The sequence below is a fragment of the Oncorhynchus nerka genome, linkage group LG23, assembly GCF_034236695.1.
Source record: "Oncorhynchus nerka isolate Pitt River linkage group LG23, Oner_Uvic_2.0, whole genome shotgun sequence".
In the NCBI taxonomy this organism is placed as follows: domain Eukaryota; kingdom Metazoa; phylum Chordata; class Actinopteri; order Salmoniformes; family Salmonidae; genus Oncorhynchus; species Oncorhynchus nerka.
Window position 1 is genome coordinate 12233156 of NC_088418.1, and position 25670 is coordinate 12258825.

The 25670-nt window shown below is 44.5% G+C and overlaps 1 protein-coding gene across 2 annotated transcripts; it reads right to left on the bottom strand.

The window, feature by feature from the left end:
• mmp25b (matrix metallopeptidase 25b) lies at positions 1 to 24749 on the bottom strand. Of its 2 annotated transcripts, XM_065007865.1 has the most exons (11): positions 24636 to 24744; positions 24420 to 24549; positions 19642 to 19774; positions 19058 to 19202; positions 18491 to 18801; positions 18054 to 18233; positions 7421 to 7520; positions 6268 to 6350; positions 1239 to 1391; positions 674 to 961; positions 1 to 292 (listed from the first exon to the last, which is right to left on the bottom strand). In XM_065007865.1, exons 2-11 carry the CDS (start codon positions 24528 to 24530, stop codon positions 42 to 44), a joined length of 1755 nt encoding a protein of 584 aa, XP_064863937.1. In that variant the 5' UTR covers positions 24531 to 24549; positions 24636 to 24744; the 3' UTR covers positions 1 to 41. The 2 variants fall into 2 exon arrangements, with proteins under 2 accessions (XP_064863937.1, XP_064863936.1); XM_065007864.1 differs by having other exon boundaries at positions 24420 to 24749.
• Positions 24750 to 25670: the final 921 nt, after the last annotated feature.

The following is a 25670-nucleotide window of genomic DNA, read 5'->3' on the forward strand; positions in this document are numbered from 1 at the left end:
TGTGTTTTACAAATTTTATTACCTTGTTAATTTAAAACAAATCAGCTGAATACTACCAAGACAGATAGCAGGACCAACCAACTGCAAATGGGAATTGCAGATGCTCTGCTCAAGTCACAGCTGCAGTCTTTTCCCCTTGGATGAGGATTGGCTGGAAGGTGGGGTGTAGGTGTGGGTACATGTGGACACCTGAGCCAATCCACCGCAATGGATTTTGGAGTGACATTATCTTGGTCCAGTCCTCCTCTCTGCATGACCCAATAGAGGTTGTCCTTAAAGAAGTAAGCATCTCCTAGAAGGTAACATAATCAAACAATTGGTTTAAAATGCTTTGAAACACAGGTGGGCTGTTTAATGATTGTGTATGACATTGCAAGCTAAGATGCAGACTTAGATCATATATTTGGTTGGACTTTAAGCAGAGTTGAGGTCTAGAAAGTATTTTGCTCACTAGTTTCAACCAACTGAATAATAACTAACTATAGTTTTAGAGCTCAACGGTGGTTACATGTGATCAAGGTGTCCAAGCAGAGACTTTCTCTGACGCGTCACATGGCTCAGAAAATCAACTGGCCCTAGCTATGTAGAACAACACTGAACTATCACTTTCTCTACATTAACACTGCAGCCCACCTTCATCTCATCAAGGCTCAAGTCTTTTTCAAGGCCTCACCTTCTCCCCAGCTGATGATGTCATCGGGGTCCGTTGGCACCCCTCTCCAGAGGGCTGCGTCTTTGGGGTAGCCCCCCTCTGGCTTCCTCCCCTCCTCCTTTCGGCCCTCGTCGAACTTCCAGAACTCACCCATGCTGAATAGATAGGTCTTCCCGTTGTGGGCCCACACGAAGGCAGCCTCCACTCTTTGCACTTTCCCGCCGTCCTTGGTCCTCATCCCCCACTCTGCCAGAGGCCTGGGGTAGCCGGGGCGGGCCACATTGTCTTTGAACACCCAGTACTGAGCTCCTGCACAGGAAAAGATAGGAGGAGGAAATCACCTTTGTTTTACATCACAACAACAATGAAATTCATAAGGATATTAGCCACTGTAGCATAGTTCTTATGTTTTCAATTCTAACTAGGGGCATGTTCATTAGGCACCAAACAGAAGAAAACTGACTGAAACAGGGAGGGAGTACCTCCAATAAGAAATGCTTATTTTAATTTTCCTTTGCTAAATGTTTCCGTTGCGTCCCATAATGAACATGACACAAGGCTACAACAGTGCTGTTGTCTTTCCCACCGATGAAGAAGATGATGATGCCATCGCTCTTCCTCTCGTAAACGGCATCGATCTTGTTGGTTTCAGGGGGGAGCCCCATCCAGAAGTTTCTAATCAGGGCTGGGTTGAGGGAGACAAGATTACCTGTCCTCTGCATCCTCCAGAAATGTGGACCTGACACAAACAACATAATAATTAAAGAGGCTGTGTGGAAAATGAGATGCTAATTGTTTACGTCAAATTTGGGCTTGAGTGTTGCCTGTATGGTTCATATACAGGTCGTTCTTGAATTGCTGTGGCATTTAGGCAATACAACAACAACAAAAAGGACTTCCAGATGCTGTATTTTATTTAAATGTATTTGGGTACATTTTGCCATTCTAAATCAACTAATTTGACAGCTTAATGACTTACAATATTGTTTAATGATGATAACATTGTGCCACCAGAAAGAGTAGTAACAGCAATGATGGTCACACCAACGACACATTTTTGGTCATTCAGGATTTTCTTAAAGCTTAAATCTATGGTCATTAATAACCCCTTTAAATGCATTTACTAAAGTGATTTGGTTAATCATTTCGATCACAATAAAAAGCAAGTCTTGCAGGCCCTAGTTTTGTCTTATCTTATTATTGTCCAGCTGTGTGGTTGAGTGCAGCAAGGAAATACCTACCAAAATAGAGCAGTATGTCTTGTTCTTAATTGTAATCAGAGGGCTGATATAAATACTATTGATGCCAGTCTCTCTTAAGAGTTGAGGAGAGACTGACTGCATCACTTGTTATTTTTATAAATCCTTTTAAGGATGTTGCGAATTTTCGCAGCTTTTTGTTAAAAATCGCGCAACATTTCAGCGCCCTGCTATTCATGCCAGGAATATAGTATATGCATATGATTAGTATGTGTGGATAGAAAACACTCAGACGTTTCCAAAACTGTTTAAATCACGCCTGTGGCATTTACAGAACGGGCGTTTCATCGAAAAGTGCATGAAAATCTGTTCACTGAAAATGGAAAAATATATCCTTCCGCGACTACAGGCAATTGTTCAAAGCGAACCGAATTAAATAGATCCGAGTTTACATTGGCTACAGCTTCCACAGGTTGTCTAGAGTCACGTCATTTGTTTCGCAATTGATTCTTGGTCTAACCCAAACAAGGGAACTCCTTCCCTACTGTCCCCGCCCAGATTTTTGGTCGACCATTTCAAGACATCTTTTTCTCCACGGACAAGCTAAACATTTCACATCGCCTCCTGAGGAATTTTATCGCTTATTAACGTGTACTAATACCTAAAGTTGCATTACAAAAGTATTTCGAAGTGTTTTGTGAAAGTTTATCGTCGACTTTTTGAATTTAAAAAAAATGACGTTACGTTATGAAATGCAATTTTTTTTATTTACTCGCACAGTATTCTTAGCTCGATATCTAGGCTATATATGGACCGATTTAATTGAAAAAAGACCCTAAATGATGTTTATGGGACATCTAGGAGTGCCAAGAAAGAAGCTCGTCAAAGGTAATGAATGTTTTATATTTTATTTCAGCGTTTTCGTTTGCGACGGCTAATGCAAAATCTGTCGTTTTAGGTGACGTTGCAGTATTTTGAGGGTGCATGGTATCAGATAATAGCTTCTCATGCTTTCCCCGAAAAGCATTTTACAAATCTGACTTGGTGGATAGATTCACAACGAGTGTAGCTTTAATTCAGTATATTGTATGTCAATTTTAATGAAAGTTTGAGGTTTATCAACCTCTATGGTGGCGCTCTTGAGCATTTCCGCTGATTGTGGTCCCCACTTCGGTACCACGTCCTTAACAAGAAACATTAATGTGTTGGAAATCCCAAATTGTTTACATAGTAAACTTACACACAGCTCTGACACACACACTTACCCCACCAGACCCTTTTTCCCCCAACCCTTTTACAGTCCCCAAATTCAGAACAAATTCAAGAAAGCGTACAGTATTATATAGAGCCGATGTTGCATGGAACTCCGTTTCATCTCATATTGCTCAAATGAACAGCAAACCTGGTTTAAAAACAGATAAAGTGACACCTCATGGCACATCTTCTCTTCCCTATTTCAACGAAATAGTTTGTGTGTATGTATTGATATGCAGGCTATGTGCGCTTTTTGTCATTATTTTACATTCATGTAGTTCTGTCCTTGAACTGTTGTCTATTAATGTTCGGTATTATTTCACATTTCATGTTTTGTGTTGAACCCCAGGAAGAGTAGCTGCTGCTTTTGCAACAGCTAATGAGGATCCAAATAAAATACCAAAATACCAGAGGTATGGAAAGAAATGAAGCAAATCCACCTTGACTGACACAAAGACAAGGTGCCCATCCAGCTCCCCTGTTCCTTATGACCTTTTGGGCATCAGTGATGATAAGAAATCATCTTCATCAGATTAGGTAGCAAATTGCGTCTGTTGCTCTGTCTCGTCACCTATCAATGTGTCAAATTATGCTTCAGGTAGACTAAACCTTTATAGTGGCAAATGCACAACATACACATATTGAATATTTCAGCAAATTGTGCTTTATGTGGTAATTTAGATCATCATATCACTGACATTGCAATAGCTCAAACACTTTCCATACTTATTCTCAGATATTGAGACTGAAGTAAGTTTTTCAGATGTTCTCAAACCTAAAAAGTTGTCTAATGTTGAGATGAGTCCATGTTTAGCTGTACCTATTGTGTAGACTCACACAGTTGCATGCACAGTTTGACTTACTGATTCTGTGGCTTTTAGGTTAACGTTATCCTAATTTACACACACAAAGCACAATACATAGCTAAATATCCTAGGTCTCTCTAAATCCTATGTCTCTCTAAATGTATTAGCTAGCTAGCTAGCTAGTTATTTCACTTAACTAGCTAGCTCACTTGCTGACTTCAGTCTAAATGTTGTTAGCCAGCCCAGATAACCTCCATCGATAGCTAGTTAGCTAGCCATCACCACACATAGGGACATGCTAGCCACAATGGCTATCATCATCAGGTGATAGTTAACCATTTAGCTAACAGGCTAACTTAGCTGCAAGCAGAGATGTATTTGCAATACGTATTTTAATTACTTAATTTAATTACAAACTTTGTTATGCACATGCACTGTATGAGCCTTAAACCTGTACATTTTCACTGTCTGTTTCTCTCATGTAAGAAGAAGCCAGTGTTTTTCCTTGTTTCTGAGTAACTTAGTCAGGCGGCCAAAGACAAAGGGCCATTTGAGAGTCACCAGTTTTTGGTCCCTCCTGTTCTTTTCATATCTTTCAAGGGCATAGCTGTGTGGAGATATGAAGAGAACAGAGGCTAGTTTGAGTAGAAGTGGCACTATCACTTGTTTGTACACTATGTTCACATCATGATCTCACACACCTGCTAAACTGCCACGTAGACAAAGGTTATAAAAACTGAGACCCAACTCTTGTTCGTTGGGCTCTTAACTCTGCACTGTTGAGTGGATTGATCATTGCTCCAGATTTGCACATCTCATAATAAAGTTTGATGAATCTACAGTCTCTCTTCCTTTCGATTTGAATTTCCACGCCATTTTGAAATTGGAATTACACTGGGATAAACTACACTCCAACGTATTTTGTATATTGTATTTTCAAAATACTGTAATTTTTATTTTCAAAATACAAAATACTTTTCCAGACCATTTTTTTTTTAAAGCATTCAAATTTTGTGACCCACCCTTTTTCACCTGTACATTAATATCAGAAGTGTGAAGCATTACGGTGTGATAAGAGCATCTGGGAAATCAACAACATATGCATGTATATTGTCGAGGGAAAATGTAATTGATCCAATTGTGATATGTTGTTGTATCACCTAGAAAAAAAATCAATGTACTAATTTGTAAGTCGCTCTTGATAAGAGCATCAGCTAAATAAGTACAATGTTAATGTAATGAAAAAATTAACAATTGCAAAGCACCCTGAGTATTATTGAAATGAGCTCTGCCTCGAAACAAGGCCAATAATAATACCCAGTGTGCTTTGTAGGTCATTTTGGAATGTTCATTTTCACATACACATTTACTTTTTGGTCATTTTGCAGACACTCTTATCCACTCTTTTTAAAGTAGATAAACAACAACATATCACAGTCACAACAAGAAAAATGTTTCTGTAACTGTTACTGAGAATGTTGTTGCTGTTACTTGCTACTTGCAAAAAATAGTTTTATAATTTAAAATACAAAATCTCCATTGGTTTCACATATGTCACTTTGATAAAAACGTTTCCTCTTTTTCATGATACATCTTGAACTAAACTTAAGTTATTTTAGCCTTTTTGAAAACCTTCCGACCATCATCACTCATATTGTATGCATAGCTTGGTTTGATTGGCCTGTACTGGTGCGACGTGTGAAATTTGATTTGACAACAACGTTGAGCAGATTTTTTCTGGCTCCGAGAGGGATCTACTATTATGGATAACGTACAAAATTGCATTCTGTAATGGATGGTTTTAAAAAGGTAGCGAAGTACTTCATTCAAAACGTGCTTAAGTGAAAGTTAAATTACAGACTTAGAAAGATCATCTAAAAAGTACAAGCACTCAAAAAATATCTCAATTACAGTAACGAGAGTATTTGCAATTCGTTACTTCCACCCCTGGTAACTATTTTTTCATTTTAAAGTGTTTATCATGGATGTAAAGGTGAGAGATGCAAATGCCACCGCAAGAATGTCCCATACACATAAGATATAACATTTATCAATGTTTTAAAACATGAAACCACACCATCCTTAGTTGTTAGGCTAGTTATCATGGCTGTGGGTATGTGTGCCCCTTTCTGTTCAAGTAAGTCATTTCTGGGCAGTATTTCTGTCACTGTAGGGGATCCCATTTAGCTGAAGAGCACTTCTGTTTAAAAACTCTTTACTGTTAAGAAAAACCCTTCCCTCTGAAGATTTATTTTGTGACGACGGTAATTCTGCAGACAAAATAGGCCGTTCAACAAAGCATTTATGTTTGTGTAATTGTGTAAACACATTGTCACGGCTGTTGTATTTCTCTTACCCTTAAAAAAGAAGACCTCTCCTCTGATATTTGCCACAGCATCAAAGCCGCCCTCACAACGACTTTGGAAAGAGCGGTCCGAACTGGTCATGGAAGAAAGACAGAGAAGAGTAAAGACACTGGACTTCAGTGGCAACCTGACACTCAATACTGTGAGTGATTTGAGTGATTGATTAAGGACACAGTTACTGTATACCCTGAGTATACAAAACATGAAGAACAGCTGCTCTTTCCATGACATTGATTGACCACGTGAATCCAGGTGAAGGCAAAGATCCCTTATTGATGCCACTTGTTAAATCCACTTCTATCAGAGTTGATGAAGGGGAGGAGACAGGCTATTAACAAATATTTTTAAGCTTTGAGACAAATGAGACATGGATTGTGTATGTGCTCCATTCAGAGGGTGATAGGGCAAGACAAAAGATTTAAGTGCCTTTGAACGGGGTATGGTAGTAGGTGTCAGGTGCACCGGTTTGTGTCAAGAACTGCAACGCTGCTGGGTTTTTCACGCTCAACAGTTCTCCGTATGTATCAGGACTGGACTACCACACAAAGGACATCCAGCCAATACAACTGTGGGAAGCATTGGAATCAACATGGGTCAGCATCCCTGTGGACTGCCCTGTGGACTGCCACCTTGTAGAGTCCATGCCCCAATGAACTGAAGCTGTTCTGAGGGCAAAGGGGGGGGGGTGCAACTCAATATTACAAATGTGTTGTGTCATAATGACAACATCAGCTACACTTATGAAATATCTAATAACGATTTTCTTATCAGGTTAAATCTCAGCAGCTACAGTATCATTTATGTATCTCGCTAGGTAACATTTTGAATTTAAGATGCACGTGAAAAATGACGGACAAAAATGTTTGATGTCTGTCCTTCGTGTCCGTCACACATCAGTGTATGAGAACCATGGAGAAACAATTAGCTTAATCCTGTTTGGACAGATAAGAAATATTGTACCCATTTCACACTACTCAGTCAAACCGAGCTGATCCAAGCCAAGCTGTACTGGGATGGCCTGGTTAACATAGTTGCTGGAACCGTGCTGGAAAGGACAATGTGAAAAGAAACCATTCCGGCCAGCACAGTATGGTTCCAGTCTGGTCTATAGTGTGAATCAGGCATAGACATGTTTTCACTCACTGTTTTGTTGGCCTTGGAGGTGGAGGACTGGGCAGGCGAGGGTGACTGGGAGTTGAACCACTGCCACCAGGGTGCACTGTAGGCTTGCTCTCCTTCCTCCCTGGGGAGAGAGAAAGGGTGAATCGTACTCTCTCCTTGCCTCCTTCTCAAAACGCATTGGCGGAAAAGGTCAAAAGGGAGGAACCTTGGATCTTCTCCAACGCGTTATGACTTAACCCTTTACACGCATATCAAATCAAATCAAATGTTATTTGTCACATGCGCCGAATACAACAGCTGTAGACCTTACAGTGAAATGCTTACTTACAAGCCCTTAACCAACAATGCTTCAAGTAGTTAAGAAAAAAGTAAAACATTGAAAATAAAAGTAACAGCAGCAGTAAAATAACAAGCAGGACTATATACAGGGGGTACCGGTACAGAGTCAATGTGGAGACTATATACAGGGGGTACCGGTACAGAGTCAATGTGGAGGCTATATACAGGGGGTACCGGTACAGAGTCAATGTGGAGGCTATATACAGGGGGTACCGGTACAGAGTCAATGTGGAGGCTATATACAGGGGGTACCGGTACAGAGTCAATGTGGAGGCTATATACAGGGGGTACCGGTACAGAGTCAATGTGGAGACTATATACAGGGGTACCGGTACAGAGTCAATGTGGAGGCTATATACAGGGGGTACCGGTACAGAGTCAATGTGGAGACTATATACAGGGGGTACCGGTACAGAGTCAATGTGGAGACTATATACAGGGGGTACCGGTACAGAGTCAATGTGGAGACTATATACAGGGGGTACCGGTACAGAGTCAATGTGGAGGCTATATACAGGGGGTACCGGTACAGAGTCAATGTGGAGACTATATACAGGGGGTACCGGTACAGAGTCAATGTGGAGACTATATACAGGGGGTACCGGTACAGAGTCAATGTGGAGACTATATACAGGGGGTACCGGTACAGAGTCAATGTGGAGACTATATACAGGGGGTACCGGTACAGAGTCAATGTGGAGACTATATACAGGGGGTACCGGTACAGAGTCAATGTGGAGACTATATACAGGGGGTACCGGTACAGAGTCAATGTGGAGACTATATACAGGGGTACCGGTACAGAGTCAATGTGGAGGCTATATACAGGGGGTACCGGTACAGAGTCAATGTGGAGACTATATACAGGGGGTACCGGTACAGAGTCAATGTGGAGACTATATACAGGGGGTACCGGTACAGAGTCAATGTGGAGACTATATACAGGGGGTACCGGTACAGAGTCAATGTGGAGACTATATACAGGGGGTACCGGTACAGAATCAATGTGGAGACTATATACAGGGGGTACCGGTACAGAGTCAATGTGGAGACTATATACAGGGGGTACCGGTACAGAATCAATGTGGAGACTATATACAGGGGGTACCGGTACAGAGTCAATGTGGAGACTATATACAGGGGGTACCGGTACAGAATCAATGTGGAGACTATATACAGGGGGTACCGGTACAGAGTCAATGTGGAGACTATATACAGGGGGTACCGGTACAGAGTCAATGTGGAGACTATATACAGGGGGTACCGGTACAGAATCAATGTGGAGACTATATACAGGGGGTACCGGTACAGAGTCAATGTGGAGACTATATACAGGGGGTACCGGTACAGAATCAATGTGGAGACTATATACAGGGGGTACCGGTACAGAGTCAATGTGGAGACTATATACAGGGGGTACCGGTACAGAATCAATGTGGAGACTATATACAGGGGGTACCGGTACAGAGTCAATGTGGAGACTATATACAGGGGGTACCGGTACAGAGTCAATGTGGAGACTATATACAGGGGGTACCGGTACAGAGTCAATGTGGAGAATATATACAGGGGGTACCGGTACAGAGTCAATGTGGAGACTATATACAGGGGGTACAGGTACAGAGTCAATGTGGAGACTATATACAGGGGGTACCGGTACAGAGTCAATGTGGAGACTATATACAGGGGGTACCGGTACAGAGTCAATGTGGAGGCTATATACAGGGGGTACCGGTACAGAGTCAATGTGGAGGCTCTATACAGGGGGTACCGGTACAGAGTCAATGTGGAGACTATATACAGGGGGTACCGGTACAGAGTCAATGTGGAGGCTATATACAGGGGGTACCGGTACAGAGTCAATGTGGAGACTATATACAGGGGGTACCGGTACAGAGTCAATGTGGAGGCTATATACAGGGGGTACCGGTACAGAGTCAATGTGGAGGCTATATACAGGGGGTACCGGTACAGAGTCAATGTGGAGACTATATACAGGGGGTACCGGTACAGAGTCAATGTGGAGAATATATACAGGGGGTACCGGTACAGAGTCAATGTGGAGACTATATACAGGGGGTACAGGTACAGAGTCAATGTGGAGACTATATACAGGGGGTACCGGTACAGAGTCAATGTGGAGACTATATACAGGGGGTACCGGTACAGAGTCAATGTGGAGGCTATATACAGGGGGTACCGGTACAGAGTCAATGTGGAGGCTCTATACAGGGGGTACCGGTACAGAGTCAATGTGGAGACTATATACAGGGGGTACCGGTACAGAGTCAATGTGGAGGCTATATACAGGGGGTACCGGTACAGAGTCAATGTGGAGACTATATACAGGGGGTACCGGTACAGAGTCAATGTGGAGGCTATATACAGGGGGTACCGGTACAGAGTCAATGTGGAGGCTATATACAGGGGGTACCGGTACAGAGTCAATGTGGAGGCTATATACAGGGGGTACCGGTACAGAGTCAATGTGGAGACTATATACAGGGGGTACCGGTACAGAGTCAATGTGGAGGCTATATACAGGGGGTACCGGTACAGAGTCAATGTGGAGACTATATACAGGGGGTACCGGTACAGAGTCAATGTGGAGGCTATATAAAGGGGGTACCGGTACAGAGTCAATGTGGAGGCTCTATACAGGGGGTACCGGTACAGAGTCAATGTGGAGGCTATATACAGGGGGTACCGGTACAGAGTCAATGTGGAGGCTATATACAGGTGGTACCGGTACAGAGTCAATGTGGAGGCTATATACAGGGGGTACCGGTACAGAGTCAATATGGAGGCTCTATACAGGGGGTACCGGTACAGAGTCAATGTGGAGGCTATATACAGGGGGTACCGGTACAGAGTCAATGTGGAGGCTATATACAGGGGGTACCGGTACAGAGTCAATGTGGAGACTATATACAGGGGGTACCGGTACAGAGTCAATGTGGAGGCTCTATACAGGGGGTACCGGTACAGAGTCAATGTGGAGACTATATACAGGGGGTACCGGTACAGAGTCAATGTGGAGGCTATATACAGGGGTACCGGTACAGAGTCAATGTGGAGACTATATACAGGGGGTACCGGTACAGAGTCAATGTGGAGGCTATATACAGGGGGTACCGGTACAGAGTCAATGTGGAGGCTATATACAGGGGGTACCGGTACAGAGTCAATGTGGAGGCTATATACAGGGGTACCGGTACAGAGTCAATGTGGAGACTATATACAGGGGGTACCGGTACAGAGTCAATGTGGAGGCTATATACAGGGGGTACCGGTACAGAGTCAATGTGGAGACTATATACAGGGGTACCGGTACAGAGTCAATGTGGAGGCTATATAAAGGGGGTACCGGTACAGAGTCAATGTGGAGGCTCTATACAGGGGGTACCGGTACAGAGTCAATGTGGAGGCTATATACAGGGGGTACCGGTACAGAGTCAATGTGGAGGCTATATACAGGTGGTACCGGTACAGAGTCAATGTGGAGGCTATATACAGGGGGTACCGGTACAGAGTCAATGTGGAGGCTCTATACAGGGGGTACCGGTACAGAGTCAATGTGGAGGCTATATACAGGGGGTACCGGTACAGAGTCAATGTGGAGGCTATATACAGGGGGTACCGGTACAGAGTCAATGTGGAGACTATATACAGGGGGTACCGGTACAGAGTCAATGTGGAGACTATATACAGGGGGTACCGGTACAGAGTCAATGTGGAGGCTATATACAGGGGGTATCGGTACAGAGTCAATGTGGAGACTATATACAGGGGGTACCGGTACAGAGTCAATGTGGAGACTATATACAGGGGGTACCGGTACAGAGTCAATGTGGAGGCTATATACAGGGGGTACCGGTACAGAGTCAATGTGGAGACTATATACAGGGGGTACCGGTACAGAGTCAATGTGGAGACTATATACAGGGGGTACCGGTACAGAGTCAATGTGGAGGCTATATACAGGGGGTACCGGTACAGAGTCAATGTGGAGACTATATACAGGGGGTACCGGTACAGAGTCAATGTGGAGGCTATATAAAGGGGGTACCGGTACAGAGTCAATGTGGAGGCTCTATACAGGGGGTACCGGTACAGAGTCAATGTGGAGGCTATATACAGGGGGTACCGGTACAGAGTCAATGTGGAGGCTATATACAGGTGGTACCGGTACAGAGTCAATGTGGAGGCTATATACAGGGGGTACCGGTACAGAGTCAATGTGGAGGCTCTATACAGGGGGTACCGGTACAGAGTCAATGTGGAGGCTATATACAGGGGGTACCGGTACAGAGTCAATGTGGAGGCTATATACAGGGGGTACCGGTACAGAGTCAATGTGGAGACTATATAAAGGGGGTACCGCTACAGAGTCAATGTGGAGACTATATAAAGGGGGTACCGGTACAGAGTCAATGTGGAGACTATATACAGGGGGTACCGGTACAGAGTCAATGTGGAGACTATATAAAGGGGGTACCGGTACAGAGTCAATGTGGAGACTATATACAGGGGGTACCGGTACAGAGTCAATGTGGAGACTATATAAAGGGGGTACCGGTACAGAGTCAATGTGGAGACTATATAAAGGGGGTACCGGTACAGAGTCAATGTGGAGACTATATACAGGGGGTACCGGTACAGAGTCAATGTGGAGGCTATATACAGGGGGTACCGGTACAGAGTCAATGTGGAGACTATATAAAGGGGGTACCGGTACAGAGTCAATGTGGAGGCTATATACAGGGGGTACCGGTACAGAGTCAATGTGGAGGCTATATACAGGGGGTACCGGTACAGAGTCAATGTGGAGGCTATATACAGGGGGTACCGGTACAGAGTCAATGTGGAGACTATATACAGGGGGTACCGGTACAGAGTCAATGTGGAGGCTATATACAGGGGTACCGGTACAGAGTCAATGTGGAGGCTATATACAGGGGGTACCGGTACAGAGTCAATGTGGAGGCTATATACAGGGGGTACCGGTACAGAGTCAATGTGGAGGCTATATACAGGGGTACCGGTACAGAGTCAATGTGGAGGCTATATACAGGGGGTACCGGTACAGAGTCAATGTGGAGGCTATATACAGGGGGTACCGGTACAGAGTCAATGTGGAGACTATATAAAGGGGGTACCGGTACAGAGTCAATGTGGAGACTATATAAAGGGGGTACCGGTACAGAGTCAATGTGGAGACTATATAAAGGGGGTACCGGTACAGAGTCAATGTGGAGACTATATACAGGGGGTACCGGTACAGAGTCAATGTGGAGGCTATATACAGGGGGTACCGGTACAGAGTCAATGTGGAGACTATATAAAGGGGGTACCGGTACAGAGTCAATGTGGAGGCTATATACAGGGGGTACCGGTACAGAGTCAATGTGGAGGCTATATACAGGGGTACCGGTACAGAGTCAATGTGGAGGCTATATACAGGGGGTACCGGTACAGAGTCAATGTGGAGGCTATATACAGGGGGTACCGGTACAGAGTCAATGTGGAGACTATATACAGGGGGTACCGGTACAGAGTCAATGTGGAGGCTATATACAGGGGTACCGGTACAGAGTCAATGTGGAGGCTATATACAGGGGGTACCGGTACAGAGTCAATGTGGAGGCTATATACAGGGGGTACCGGTACAGAGTCAATGTGGAGGCTATATACAGGGGGTACCGGGTACAGAGTCAATGTGGAGGCTATATACAGGGGGTACCGGTACAGAGTCAATGTGGAGGCTATATACAGGGGGTACCGGTACAGAGTCAATGTGGAGGCTATATACAGGGGTACCGGTACAGAGTCAATGTGGAGGCTATATACAGGGGGTACCGGTACAGAGTCAATGTGGAGACTATATACAGGGGGTACCGGTACAGAGTCAATGTGGAGGCTATATACAGGGGTACCGGTACAGAGTCAATGTGGAGGCTATATACAGGGGGTACCGGTACAGAGTCAATGTGGAGGCTATATACAGGGGGTACCGGTACAGAGTCAATGTGGAGGCTATATACAGGGGGTACCGGTACAGAGTCAATGTGGAGACTATATACAGGGGGTACCGGTACAGAGTCAATGTGGAGGCTATATACAGGGGTACCGGTACAGAGTCAATGTGGAGGCTATATACAGGGGGTACCGGTACAGAGTCAATGTGGAGGCTATATACAGGGGGTACCGGCACAGAGTCAATGTGGAGGCTATATACAGGGGGTACCGGTACAGAGTCAATGTGGAGGCTATATACAGGGGGTACCGGTACAGAGTCAATGTGGAGGCTATATACAGGTGGTACCGGTACAGAGTCAATGTGGAGGCTATATACAGGGGGTACCGGTACAGAGTCAATGTGGAGGCTATATACAGGGGGTACCGGTACAGAGTCAATGTGGAGGCTATATACAGGGGGTACCGGTACAGAGTCAATGTGGAGGCTATATACAGGGGGTACCGGTACAGAGTCAATGTGGAGGCTATATACAGGTGGTACCGGTACAGAGTCAATGTGGAGGCTATATACAGGGGGTACCGGTACAGAGTCAATGTGGAGGCTATATACAGGGGTACCGGTACAGAGTCAATGTGGAGGCTATATACAGGGGTACCGGTACAGAGTCAATGTGGAGGCTATATACAGGGGTACCGGTACAGAGTCAATGTGGAGGCTATATACAGGTGGTACCGGTACAGAGTCAATGTGGAGGCTATATACAGGGGGTACCGGTACAGAGTCAATGTGGAGGCTATATACAGGGGGTACCGGTACAGAGTCAATGTGGAGACTATATACAGGGGGTACCGGTACAGAGTCAATGTGGAGGCTATATACAGGGGGTACCGGTACAGAGTCAATGTGGAGACTATATACAGGGGTACCGGTACAGAGTCAATGTGGAGGCTATATACAGGGGGTACAGGTACAGAGTCAATGTGGAGGCTATATACAGGGGGTACAGGTACAGAGTCAATGTGGAGACTATATACAGGGGGTACAGGTACAGAGTCAATGTGGAGGCTATATACAGGGGGTACAGGTACAGAGTCAATGTGGAGACTATATACAGGGGGTACCGGTACAGAGTCAATGTGGAGGCTATATACAGGGGGTACCGGTACAGAGTCAATGTGGAGGCTATATACAGGGGGTACCGGTACAGAGTCAATGTGGAGGCTATATACAGGGGGTACCGGTACAGAGTCAATGTGGAGGTTATATATAGGGGGTACCGGTACAGAGTCAATGTGGAGGCTATATACAGGGGGTACCGGTACAGAGTCAATGTGGAGGCTATATACAGGGGGTACTGGTACAGAGTCTATGTGCGGGGGCACCGGTTAGTTGAGGTAACTGAGGTAATATGTACATGTAGGTAGAGTTAAAGTGACCGAGAGTAGCAGCAGCATACAAGAGGGGTCTGGGTAGCCCTTTGATTAGCTGTCCAGGAGTCTTATGGCTTGGGGGTAGAATCTGTTAAGAAGCCTTTTGGACCTAGACTTGGCGCTTCTGTACCGCTTGCCGTGCAGTAGCCGAGAGAACAGTCTATGACTAGGGTGGGTGGAGTCTTTGGGCCTTCCTCTAACACCGCCTGATATAGAGGTCCTGGGTGACAGGAAGCTTGGCCCAGTGATGTACTGGGCTATACGCACTAGCCTCTGTTTGGGCCTTGTGTTTGGAGGCTGTGCAGTTGCCATACCATTCAGTGATGCAAGCAGTCAGTATGCTCTCGATGGTGCAGCTGTAAAACCTTTTGAGGATCTGAGGACCCATGCCAAATCTCTTCAGTCTCCTGAGGGGGAAAAGGCTTTGTCGTGCCCTCTTCACGACTGTCTTGGTGTGTTTGGACCATGATAGTTTGTTGGTGATGTGGACACCAAGGAACTTGAAGCTCTCAACCTGTTCCACTGCAGCCCCATCGATGAGAATGGGGGCGTGCTCGGTCCTCCTTTTCCTGCAGTCATCTCCTTTGTCTTGATCACATTGAGGGAGAGGTTGTTGTCCTGGCACCACACCATCAGGTCTCTGACCTTCTCCCTATAGGCTGTCTCATTGTTGTCGATGATCAGGCCTACCACTGTTGTGTCATCGGCAAACTTGATGATTGTGATGATTGTCCTGGTCATGCAGTCATGAGGGAACAGAGAGTACAGGAGTACTCTGACCTGGCACCCCTGAGGGGCTCCCGTTTTGATGATCAACATGGCGGTTGTGTTGTTACCTACCCTCACCACCTGGGGGAGGCCAGTCGGGATCCATTTTCAGAGGGAGGTGTTTAGTCCCAGGGTCCTTAGCTTAGTGATGAGCTTTGAGGGCACTATAGTGTTGAACGCGGTGCTGTAGTCAGTGAATAGCATTCTCAAAAGGTGTTCCTTTTGTCCAGGTGTGAAAGGGCAGCGTTGAGTGCAATAGAGATTGCATCATCTATGGATCAGTTGGGCTGGTATGCAAATTGGAGTGGGTCTAGGAATTCTGGGATAATGGTGTTGATTTGAGCCAACCTTTCAAAGAACTTCAGGGCTACAGACGTGAGTGCTACGGGTCAGTAGTCATTTAGGCAGATTACCTTGGTGTTCTTGTGTACAGGGACTATTGAGGTCTGCTTGAAACATGTTGGTATAACAGACTCAGTCAGGGACAGGTTGAAAATGTCAGTGAAGACACATACTCGTATATGGGTTGAAAATGGCAGATTTGGACAGATAAATGGCTAAATTGGAACGCAGTGGGTGTACAGTAACATGATCTATATGACTTCAGAGCTCTGGCTCAAACGCTCCAAATATGCACTTCACATTTTCACATCATAAAACTCATGTCAAATGAAATAACATTTTATTTGTCACATGCGCCAAATACCACCGTACCGTGAAATGCTTACTTACAGTCAGGTGTTGCTTGTATGACATCAAAGCGGTGTTTCTTATAATACTGAACGTCTCATCTTTCAAACTGCATAGAGTCGTCTTAATTTACAGCATTTCCCTCAGTGTCAACGTTTACGATCCCTAAGTTTGATGGACAGTTACAAGATAACATGGCATCATACTTTGGATTTTTCTGAACATAATGAGCCTATGTTTTGTCTATTTTGAAGAACATCTGTTACGGCACACACACCTGAATGCACTTAGGACTCCTTTCTATGTGCACCAAAATTAGGATCTGTTTCCCTGAATTGCATTGTGAAATCCTAACACTGTAATATGGTATTTTATAACTGCAGCGAGTTCGTAAACAACAACAGTAACGTAAGGGCAGGAAATAACCCCACCACTGTTAAGCCAGAAAGAGGAAGGAAAAGGCTTGAGGAAAGAGGGAGGTTTGGGTTATGCAAATAGAGGTGGCGTAAAAGACAAGGACAGATGTGGCACCAAGGGGAAAAACTAAGTGACATGACTGACCAAGAAACCTACATTGAATTTCCCATTTAGTTATGGTTAGCTTATGTTGGTTTATGGTGTTGTAGTTTTTGTTACATATAGAGACAGATATGACACTATTGAGCAAAGATAGGTGTACATTAGACCACAAACAGAAAGCGGACAGGAAACCAAAGATTAAACAGACATAAGTGTAATGGCCGAAGCCATACGTGCTTTACTGTGCATAAGGGCTTAGGGCAAAGAGGAGGAGGTGACCCTTAAATACATTATCTATTATGGAAGGAGCAGGACATCATTATAAAGATTAGATAGAGAGGGTAAAGGACATAATTTTAGGACATGAGAGGGTCCTGCCACCATTGTAATCTAATCAAGAGCGGATACAGGCGTTATTAGATATGAACATGGAAGAAGCCTGGACTGAAAGATAATGGTGACCGATGACATGAGGGAAGTAACTTCATTAACATATGGAATGGACTCATATACTGTGTGTGTATAAAGACAGAGCCAGTGCTCTGGGAAAGTGTGTGTTCCGCGGACCATCTAGGCTTCTGATGTTTGTATTAGAGGCCTATATTGAATTCACAAGTTCTTGTAAGTGTTCAATTTTGTTACGATTCTCCACGACAATGGTTAGTGTTAAGGTTCTGGGGTTAGGGTTAGAATTAGAGTTGGGGTGGGTTTAGGGTTAGTGTTATGGGTTGGTGTGGCCTGGGTGGTCTAGCGGTTTGTGCCGCTGCATAATCCACACACGTTCGTCGGATTCCGGCGTGGGTTTTGAATCCAGCCCACTGCCTTTGTGACACATTTTCTGTCTATCTTTCCCACAACTCTCAACATAATATAGAATCCTTAAAGAATCTATTTAAAAAAAAACTGTCCATCAAATAAGACACCCTACCGTAGAGCTCTTGAATGGCCATCCTGTCATCCAGAGGGAGGTTGTAGGAGGAGATGTCTTTCACAGCTCCCTGGTAGTAGGGCCTCATAATGGAGGGATCCGAGGAGGAGTGGGACAGACCCAGGGCGTGGCCAAACTCATGCACCGCCACTGTGAAGAGGTCTGTGCTACTGCTGTCCCCTGAGAAACCAGCAGGTGCTGTGTTAATCAGTCGGTCAATAGCATCTCTCTCTCTGTCTGTAGTTATTGTGGTAATTGAAGATCCATCCTTCCACCCACCCACCCACCCATCCATCCATCCATCCATCCATCCATCCATCCATCCATCCATCCATCCATCCATCCATCCATCCATCCATCCATCCATCCATCCATCCATCCATCCATCCATCCATCCATCCATCCATCCATCCATCCATCTGACTATCTTTAAATACCTCCATAGCTCCAGTACTCATCGTCATCGAAGTGCGTGTCCCCGGCGACGTCATCCCTCCCCGGGAAGAAGGCGTGGGCAAGGGTGCCCCCTCTACCGTCGAAAGGGTACCCGTCGTCATGGAGCGAGCGGGTAAAAGACACTCGGATGTCCCCTCCGGGCCCCATATCTTCTCTGTCGCTCCCAGAGAGCTGTCGGAAGCTGAGGGGAGCCACGTCACTCCAGGCCTTGAAGGCCAGTGTCAGGATTGCCTCCACCGTGTCCGGGCGTGAGACAGAGGTCGAACGGGAGGGGTTTGGGTAACTGTGGACACTGGATACAGGAAGGACATCAGTAGTACAAACAAATAAATAAAACACACTATTATACTACTTACCAGGTATGGCACAGTACCTGGTGCAAAGGAACCAATGACACCCATTTGACACTCCAGGCAGGCTAAATCAAATGCTCAAAGCATTTGAAAGATGACAAATACTATTTGAACCCAGGTCTGCGCAGTACTACACTACACAGAAGAATACTCAAATGTGTGAAACTGTTTGTCCCAACGATAAATTTTGCACACCTCCATGTCAGGTCGGTCCTATCCCAGCGAAGGCCTGACAGGGCATATCTCTTCCTCCTCCTCTTCCTTTTCAACATGTCCTCTGATCCCACAATGTCAGGGAGAGAGCATCTAGGCGTCTGCATGAGATTGAGAGTGTCTTTATCTGAAAATACAGAGGCGAAACAATCACACATGACACCCGGTGACTTAAAGCATCCAGGTATAATGCATTATAATACTGTTATAATGCATTGTAAGACTCATCATGAGCATGTATGACCCATTTATAATGTTTTATAAGCATCTTATAATGATCTAAACAGTCAATTTGAGACGGTGGAACACTTTATGCGTAGAGACACAACATTTATGAGCCTTGTTATAAGACATTGTAGAATATCATGCATGCTTACCCCTGCTTAAAAATGGTTAAAGTGTTACCAATGGTTTCAAGCATCTTAATGTTAATTGAAAACCATTTTTTGTGTCTTCAAGGCCCCTCACAGAATATCACCAGTGTTTGTGCACAACACGAGTTGCAATGAAAGACTTGATTAAAGGGTCAAGTGACAAAGCTTCACTGTAAGTTGACAGTGGGTTACCCAGTCTGCCCGTTTCCTCGAGCCCTCCGAATCTCTGCATCTCGCGGATCGCCTGCTCGATCCCATCCTTCGTCTGCAGCTTGCTCGTGCGAGGGTCAGGAGGAGGGAGGTACCCATACCGGCTCAACCAATCCTAACAGAGAGCAGAGGAGGAGCATCACAGCTGATGAAAGCAACCCCCTGCACACGGCGCTCCAGGGACAAACCACCTCAGGGACTTTTCCTTCCCAGTGTTATACACCTTTTTAACCAGAGACATTCCCGGTATCACTTAAAACAGACAATATGGCCTGAGACAATATCTCAATCATAAACTGCACTTTGATATTTGAAGGACTTTTATATTTGATGTATTTTGATGTTTTTTTTTAGTTCCTGTCTTAAATTCCTGTCATTTCATGTTTTTAAATGTGACTAATAAAAACCCTTGAACCTTTGTCAAGGTCATGTGGTATGTGTTCATCCCCCAGATGTTCTAGCACCACACAATTACCATCAACATAGTGTTTCTCTCTTCAGGTCTTGCTGTAATGCAGTGAATCCTGAGTGAAACCAGACTGTGAATCCCTGATCACTGAAGCTGATCACGCTCAGGATAGCCAATTAGCTAGCTGATCGCTCACAGGATAGCCAACTAGCTAGCTGATTGCGCTCAGGATAGCCAACTAGCTAGCTGATCACGCTCAGGATAGCCAACTAGCTAGCTGATTGCGCTCAGGATAGCCAACTAGCTAGCTGATCGCTCACAGGATAGCCAACTAGCTAGCTGATCGCGCTCAGGATAGCCAACTAGCTAGCTGATTGCGCTCAGGATAGCCAACTAGCTAGCTGATTGCGCTCAGGATAGCCAAGTAGCTAGCTGATCGCGTTCAGGATAGCCAACTAGCTACCAGATCAAGCTCAGGATAGCCAACTAGGTAGGCCTAGCCCTGAAAGCTTACACACATAACTGATCCAACACATTAGACACAACGGCGGTGATACAATGGGTATTTTCATTGTTTTGTGTGGCTCTTATGTGATGAAGAATCTGTTCATTGTTTAACTATAAATATTTCATAACCTGGTGTCAGATAGAGGGTTAATGAGGTTTGCAGGGTTAATGCTAGCTCTGATCCAGGGCGTTATATTGCACGTTCCGTTCCTCTAGTCCAGGTATTCCCAGGTACTACTGCGCAATGCCTTCGGGGGTACGCCAAATAAAAATGTGATACACATTTTCTAAATAAATAATTATTTGTTTTTTCAAACAGTCCATTTATATTTTCCAACAGGGCTATTGTTCGGCGGGGCAGAGCAGGTGAACCCAACAGGGATAAGGTAACTAAGGTATTTAAAGAGAAACTAAGGTTTCTCAAATGACTGCCTCGCCTGGCTCACCATCTACTTTTTCGAAAGAGTTCAGTGTGTCAAATCTGAAGGCTTGTTGTCCGACCTCTGGCAGTCTCTATGGGGGTGCCACAGGGTTCAATTCTTGGGCCAACTCTCTTCTCTGTATACACCAATGATGTCGCTCTTGCTGTTGGTGGGTCTCTGATCCACCTCTATGCAGACGACACCATTCTGTATACTTCTGGCCCTTCTTTGGACACTGTGTTAACTACCCTCCAGACAAGCTTCAATGCCATACAACCCTCCTTCCGTAGCCTCCAACTGCTCTTAAATACAAGTAAAACTAAATGCATGCTCTTCAACCAATCGCTGCTTACACCTGTCCGCCTGCCCAGCATCACTACTTTGGACGGTTGTGACTTAGAATATGTGGACAACTACAAATACCTAGGTGTCTGGTTAGACTGTAAACTCTCCTTCCAGACTCACATCAAACATCTCCAATCCAAAGTTAAATCCAGAATTGGCTTCCTATTTCGCAACAAAGCATCCGTCACTCATGCTGCCAATAATACCCTCGTAAAACTGACCATCCTACCAATCCTCGACTTCGGCGATGTCATTTACAAAACAGCCTCCAACACCCTACTCAACAAATCGGATGCAGTCTATCACAGTGCCATTCGTTTTGTCACCAAAGCCCCATATACTACCCACCAATGTGAGCTGTACACTCTCGTTGGCTGGCCCTCGCTTCTGGCTCCAGGTCATCTACAAGACCATGCTAGGTAAAGTCCCGCCTTATCTCAGCTTGCTGGTCACCGCTGGTCACCATAGCCGCACCCACCCGTGCGCTCCAGCAGGTGTATTTCACGTGTTACCCCCAGGGCCAATTCCTACTTTGGCCGCCTCTCCTTCCAGTTCTCTGCTGGCTCCTTGCTACCAGCTTGGGCAGGTAGCAAGGAGCCAGGAACTGAGGCTAAGGCTGGGACAAGGGGAGTAGGAGCCAGGTAAGCAGGTCAGGAGCAGAATTAGAACGGGGGTCCAGGGCAGGGAAGCAGGACTGACGAGACGAGGGAGACAGGGACCAGAGTCAGAACGGCCGGTACTGTAGCAGAGAGAAAAGTAGCGTCTACCTAGGGAAGACATGCACAACGGGATAACAAGATCAATGCAGGAACATATGGCTTGAAATGCAGACTGACTGAGCAGAGGCTACGATCTGGCAGCGTGGAGGTGACAGTGTTGATTATTTGTAGATGTCTTGATTATGGACCAGGTTGCAGATGGTGGGGATCTGCTCTGCCTCCAGCAAACATGTCTCTACTCACACAATCACATACACCCACATAGAGACAGAGAGCGAGAGATCACTGGGGGAGTGGCGGCAGGTTTAGGGAGACACTGGATGAGAAGTTGGCGGCGTGGCAGGGGGAGATGTAACAGCTATACATTTGGGTGAGGATTTTTTTCTTGCCTGAGTAGCCTCGTTTCACTGCCAAAAATTAAATTAAATAACAACACAATGTCAAATACAGGTAGCCTAGTCAAACAATGAACATCCAATCACATTAACCGTTACTCTCTTGCGGGAATTCCACCTACGGTCCGTATGTAGCCAAACGTAGCTTCTGCTCATGTTGGTATCGGTACTGATGGTGCAAAAGCCATGACAGGGAGACATAATGGAGTGGTAACGCGCGTGCAAGCAGTTGCTCCTGACCCCACTTGGGTACACTGCAGCATCCACTGAGAGGCACTTGCTGCCAAGGGAATGCCTGACAGCTTGAAAGACATTTTGGACACTGCAGTGAACATGGTTAACTTTGCTAAAGCAAGGCCCCTGAACTCTCTTGTATTTTCTGCACTTTGCAATGATATGGGCAGTGACTATGTAATGCTTTTACAACATACAGAAGGGCTCTGGTTATCAAGGGGCAAAGTATTGACATGTTTTTTTTAATTGAGAGACGAGCTTAAATTTTTCTTCACTGACCATAATCTAAACTTGTCTGACCGCTTGCATGATGACAAGTTTCTCACACGACTGGCCTATCTGCACCCTGCATGTTTTTTCTCGCCTGAATAGTCTGAATCTGGAATTACAGGGACTCTCCGCAACTATGTTCAATGTGCAGGACAAATTTGATCTCCTCTTTGTCTGAATTAACAAGGACAACACACAGGTATTTCCATCATTGTATGATTGGCAATGTCAAATGTGATATAGCGAAGCACCTGAGTCTGTTGGGTGCACAATTACGCAGGTACTTTCCCGAAACGGACGACACAAACAACTGGATTCCTTATCCCTTTCATGCCCTGCCTCCAGTCCACTTATCGATATCTGAACAAGAGAGCCTCATCGAAATTGCAACAAGAGGTTCTGTGAAAATTGAATTTAATCAGAAGCCACTACCAGGTTTCTGGATTGGGCTGTGTTCAGAGTTTCCTGCCTTGGCACATCGCGCTGTTAAGACACTGATGCCCTTTGCAACCACGTACCTATGTGAGAGTGGATTCTCGGCCCTCACTAGCATGAAAACTAAATACAGGCACAGACTGTGTGTGGAAAATAATTTAAGACTGAGACTCTCTCCAATACAACCAAACATTGCAGAGTTATGTGCATCCTTTCAAGCACAATTTTTGATTAACCAATAAGGTTTTACATGTAAGATGGTTAAATAAAGAGCACAATTATTGATTATTATTATATTATTATTAGTGTCCTGGTCCTATAAGAGCTCTTTGTTACTTCCCACAAACCAGGTTGTGACAAAAACTCACACTCATTCTTATGTTTAATAAATGTATTGTATAGTGTGTGTGTGGCAGGCTTACAATGATGGCAAAAAACAACATTTGAGAGTGCTCTGACCCCGTTGCTAGAGGACGCAGCTGGAGGTTGAATGTTGGAAGGGGTACAGGACTATAACAAATTTGGGAACCACTGCTCTAATCTATGTGCACTAACTCGCTGGAGCAGAGCGAGTTAATGCAGAGGCCTACTGTGTATTGTAGCGATTCTTGGTAAGTGCACTACAGCACTGAGGGAGTTAAATCTCAGGACTGTTCATCAGTCATATGAAATTTTGATTTGTCAACTGTCAAAAGAGGGAGTGCCCCATAGTGGTTTACCACACATTGTTCCTAAAGTCAATAACGTTTAACGGTTGGTTCCATTTTACATTTCAAACACTGTGGTATTAATATATGTTTACTTCCCCCCCCCCACCAAAATGTAGGCTAAACATTTTCTAAATATCGTTGTGGCTACGTCTGAAATTACAAACAATGATTTACATACATAGGCTATAAGCGAAAACAAAAAAAAAAGTCTATAAACAAAAATATACGAATGTCTTCGATGGAGCACATTTATTTTATACTAAGTAAAGCGGTTTTGACAAGGTAAAAAATGAAGACAACATAGGACAACTCACCAGTCCTCTGGCATACTGGTCAGGCATCGGTGTGGGCGAGGGATGTCCCGTTGAGATGAACAAGCTCACGGTAACAGTCATCCATATCAGTCCATACACAGTGCCAAACATTTCCCCGTGAATATCAACCCTGCATCACACATTTACCATTAGAAATCTGTCCAAACATTTCCAAACTCAGCACAGGATGGGCATCCTATAAAAACTTAAAACAACCTTTTCACTTTACTGTTATGTTGCTTCTGATGATATTTTGTGAATCGCTGTACTATACTGTTTCTTTATCTCCTGCTGTGTTAGTTTCTTCTAAGGACTAGGCAGGGCAAAAAGGAATTGATCAATGTGGTTAGTGGTTCTCCACCCTCACTTCCTCTGTGTCATTGCACACACACACACACAATAAAACTGCCAAAAACATCTACGTTTGTTCAAAGTATTTCATACCACATTCTGTAGAAAGTCAGTTAAACATGCTTAAAGAATGTATTTGCATGAGATAAAGTTACAATATGATCAGTCATTTTGGTTTTGGTATCATAATCATTAAGAACTAGATACTGTGTATCTAGACATCAGACAGAAATGCCAATGTTTTAGGATGTTTTAAAGATCTTGAATCTGTATCATCACAATCTGGCAAAGAAATGTGCCTTTGTCCATTGTTTTGAAGTGTAGCACTTGCATGTCTATTGCTGCTCAACAGGATTCGGAGGTGAGAGATTGCATCAAAAGCGAAAGAAGCAATAAATCACATTTGCCTTTTCCGCATTGTGAAACTTTGCTACTTACACCATTGTGATGTTGTCAATCGTACAATGGGAGAATGTTGTATCCCATAAGTAAATGCTGCATGGATGATAATAGCTAGAAATGAGCAATTAGCTAACTCCAGTTCAACCTGAGAAGACGTTCACCAAAAGGAAATACACTGTATTAGAATAACATCTATCACAGGTTCTCGAGGCCCATTTAGGGAAACAGTCTGAGACTGATATAACAAACAAGCAAAGTTGATTAAATAATTCAGGCGTAGGTTTGCTTGTTTAAAAATGGATTTACAATGAAACACACCGATACGATTACACAAATGTCTTTTCAGTTCTTAGTGACTTTCTGTATGGCTCTATCGCTCCCTATAGTAGGTCTACCCAGTGTTTCACATAGACAAGTTCACAAACCCCATCAAAATACAACTACACAGATGTCTTTTCAGTTCTTAGTGACTTTCTGTATGCCTCTATCACTCCCTAT